The sequence below is a fragment of the Protobothrops mucrosquamatus genome, unplaced genomic scaffold (genome assembly GCF_001527695.2).
Source record: "Protobothrops mucrosquamatus isolate PMUCROS unplaced genomic scaffold, P.Mucros_1.0 scaffold5600, whole genome shotgun sequence".
Classification (NCBI taxonomy): domain Eukaryota; kingdom Metazoa; phylum Chordata; class Lepidosauria; order Squamata; family Viperidae; genus Protobothrops; species Protobothrops mucrosquamatus.
In genome coordinates this window covers 18,687-21,334 of record NW_015391455.1, presented here as the reverse complement: position 1 = coordinate 21,334, position 2,648 = coordinate 18,687, and the positions used below count along the sequence as shown (strand labels likewise).

General features: G+C 49.6%; 1 protein-coding gene across 1 annotated transcript; it reads right to left on the bottom strand.

The window, feature by feature from the left end:
* Positions 1–979: 979 nt before the first annotated feature.
* On the bottom strand, positions 980–1,774 carry LOC107299852 (GTPase IMAP family member 2-like; the record flags this gene model as incomplete). Its single annotated transcript, XM_015829194.2, has 1 exon — positions 980–1,774. A coding segment is annotated over one exon (773 nt), but the record flags the coding sequence as incomplete, so codon positions are not given.
* Between the last annotated feature and the right edge of the window lie 874 nt (positions 1,775–2,648).

Sequence of the window (2,648 nt, the reverse complement as noted above, 5' to 3'; positions counted from 1 at the left end):
GAAAGGATTGAGACTGTGTGGTAAGTTACAACCTGGTCCAAGGGATCGAGACCGTGTGGTGAGTTACAACATAGTCCAACGGATCGAGACCGTGTGGTAAGTTACAACATGGTCCAAGGGATCGAGACCGTGTGGTAAGTTAAAAACATGGTCCAAGGGATCGAGACCGTGTGGTAAGTTAAAAACATGGTCCAAGGGATCGAGACCGTGTGGTAAGTTACAACAAGGTCCAAGGGATCGCGACTGTGTGGTAAGTTAAAAACATGGCCCAAGGGATCGCGACTGTGTGGTAAGTTACAACATGGTGCAAAGGATCGAGACCGTGTGGTAAGTTACAACCTGGTCCAAGGGATCGAGACCGTGTGGTGAGTTACAACATGGTGCAAAGGATCGAGACCGTGTGGTAAGTTACAACCTGGTCCAAGGGATTGAGACCGTGTGATAAGTTACAACATGATGCAAAGGATCGAGACCGTGTGGTAAGTTACAACCTGGTCCAAGGGATCAAGACCGTATGGTCAGTTACAACATGGTGCAAAGGATTGAGACCATATGTTAAGTTACAGCACATACGATTTATTATTCCGGTGAATAGAATCTGGTCAACTAACAGTCAGCACTAAATTAGCGGTAGATAAAAGCCAAGGGAATTGACGGTCGGCTGGACCGATCTCTCATGGGCGTGAAGGGACTCGAGACTGATAACACCCTTGACCCCTCCCACGGGCTCAGCCTGGTCATCTACATCAGGGGTCCCCAACCCCCGGGCTGTGGACCCGCACCGGTCCACGGCGTGCCAGAAGCCAGTCCACGGGATGCAAGCGGCACACGAAACCACGGCGCCTTCGGTCCGCGGGAAAATCCTCTCTCCGCGGAACGGGTCCCTGTTGTTGTCCAAAAGGTTGGGGAAGGGTCCCGCCAATCGATATGAACACAGACAGCCCCCCCCTCCCACCTTCAGACCAAAAGATCCATCCCGAAGATTTCGAACGACGGAAGAACTAAAGAAACTCGACTAAGAAATAGATAAAGGCCAGTACGGACAAAGTGACAATCGTCCCGATGAGCACGTTTTCTCTCCACACCAAGACATTCTCGGCTTTTTTGCGGGCCGCCCGGTTCTCCGCCAGGAACGTTTTGACGAGCCATTCCGTCAAGTTGGGGTCCCTGTACAGCCGGTTGATGTAGTATCTCGCCCCGTTCTCGTAAACGGTCCTCTCCACCGTCTCCATCAGCTCCGAGACCTGCGTCTCCCGCTCGGTTCCTGCGGCCTTGTTGTTGAAGCCGCAGAAGCGCTTCCCGCACCGCCGGATCAGGCCCCGCAGGTTGCGGTTGTCGGATTCCGCGACGTACTCCTGCAGGGGGTCCCCTTCCAGATCCTCCTTGCAGGTGAAGAGGACGATGGTGTGCCGGGAGGACTCGGGCCCAAAGATATCCCAGACGCACTTGGCGGCGGCCGCGTCTTCCGCGGTGAAGCGCCCCACCTGGGTCACCAAGATCAGGGCGTGGGGGCCGGGCCGGGAGAAGTCGATGCAAGAGATGACCTCGCGCCGCACAATCTCATCGTAGTTTTCGGAATCAAACATGCCCGGCGTGTCGACCACGTAGATCTTCCTGCCCCGCCACCTTCCCTCCCCCCTTTGGCACTTCAGGGTGGTGGTCTTCACTCCCAAGACAGACTCGAACTCCCTCCGGCCGAGGATGGTGTTGCCCGTGGCGCTCTTCCCGCCTCCGGATTTCCCGACCAGGATCAGCCGGAATTCGGTGTCCTCTCCTGCGAGGTTGGAAGAGAGGGAGAGAGCGTTAGGGCAGTTATACAGTACAGCTGTTGACGAGAGAGAGAGAGAGAGAGAGAGAGAGAGAGAGAGAGAGAGAGAGAGAGAGAGAGAGAGAGAGAGAGAGAGAGATGTGTGTGTTTGTGTGTGTGTGAGAGAGAGAGAGAGATGAGAGATGATAGCTAGAGAATGACAGAGAGAAATGATAGATACACACAGAGATGATAGATACACAGAGAGAGAGATGATAGCTAGAGATGATGAGATAGATAGATAGATAGATAGATAGATAGATAGATAGATAGATAGATAGATAGATAGATAGATAGATAGATAGATAGATAGATAGATAGATAATACATAGAGATAGAGATATAGAGAGAGATTATAGAGGGAATGAGAGAGAGAAAGAGAGAGAATGAGAGATAGAGACAAAGAGATGAGAGACATGGAGAGATAATGATAGATGATAGAGATGATAGAGGTGGATAGATAACTAGAGAGGTAGAGATAGAGAATGAGAGAGAGAGAGAGAGAATGAGAGACAGAGACAGATGAGATGGATAGATAATGAGAGATGAAAGAGATAATAGAGGTGGATAGAGATGATAGATAGATAGATAGATAGATAGATAGATAGATAGATAGATAGATAGATAGATAGATAGATAGATGATAGATAGATAGATAGATAGATAGATAGATAGATAGATAGATAGATAGATAGATAGATAGATAGATAGATGTTGGGATTTTTATGATTCAGGCTTCTATAGTAAGACTAGGCCAGTGGCCAGCTTGCGTATTAGAGGCCTAGGACAATAAGTAGGGCAACCACATTGTTGGGAATGATTATTGCAATGGTCAGGTAAT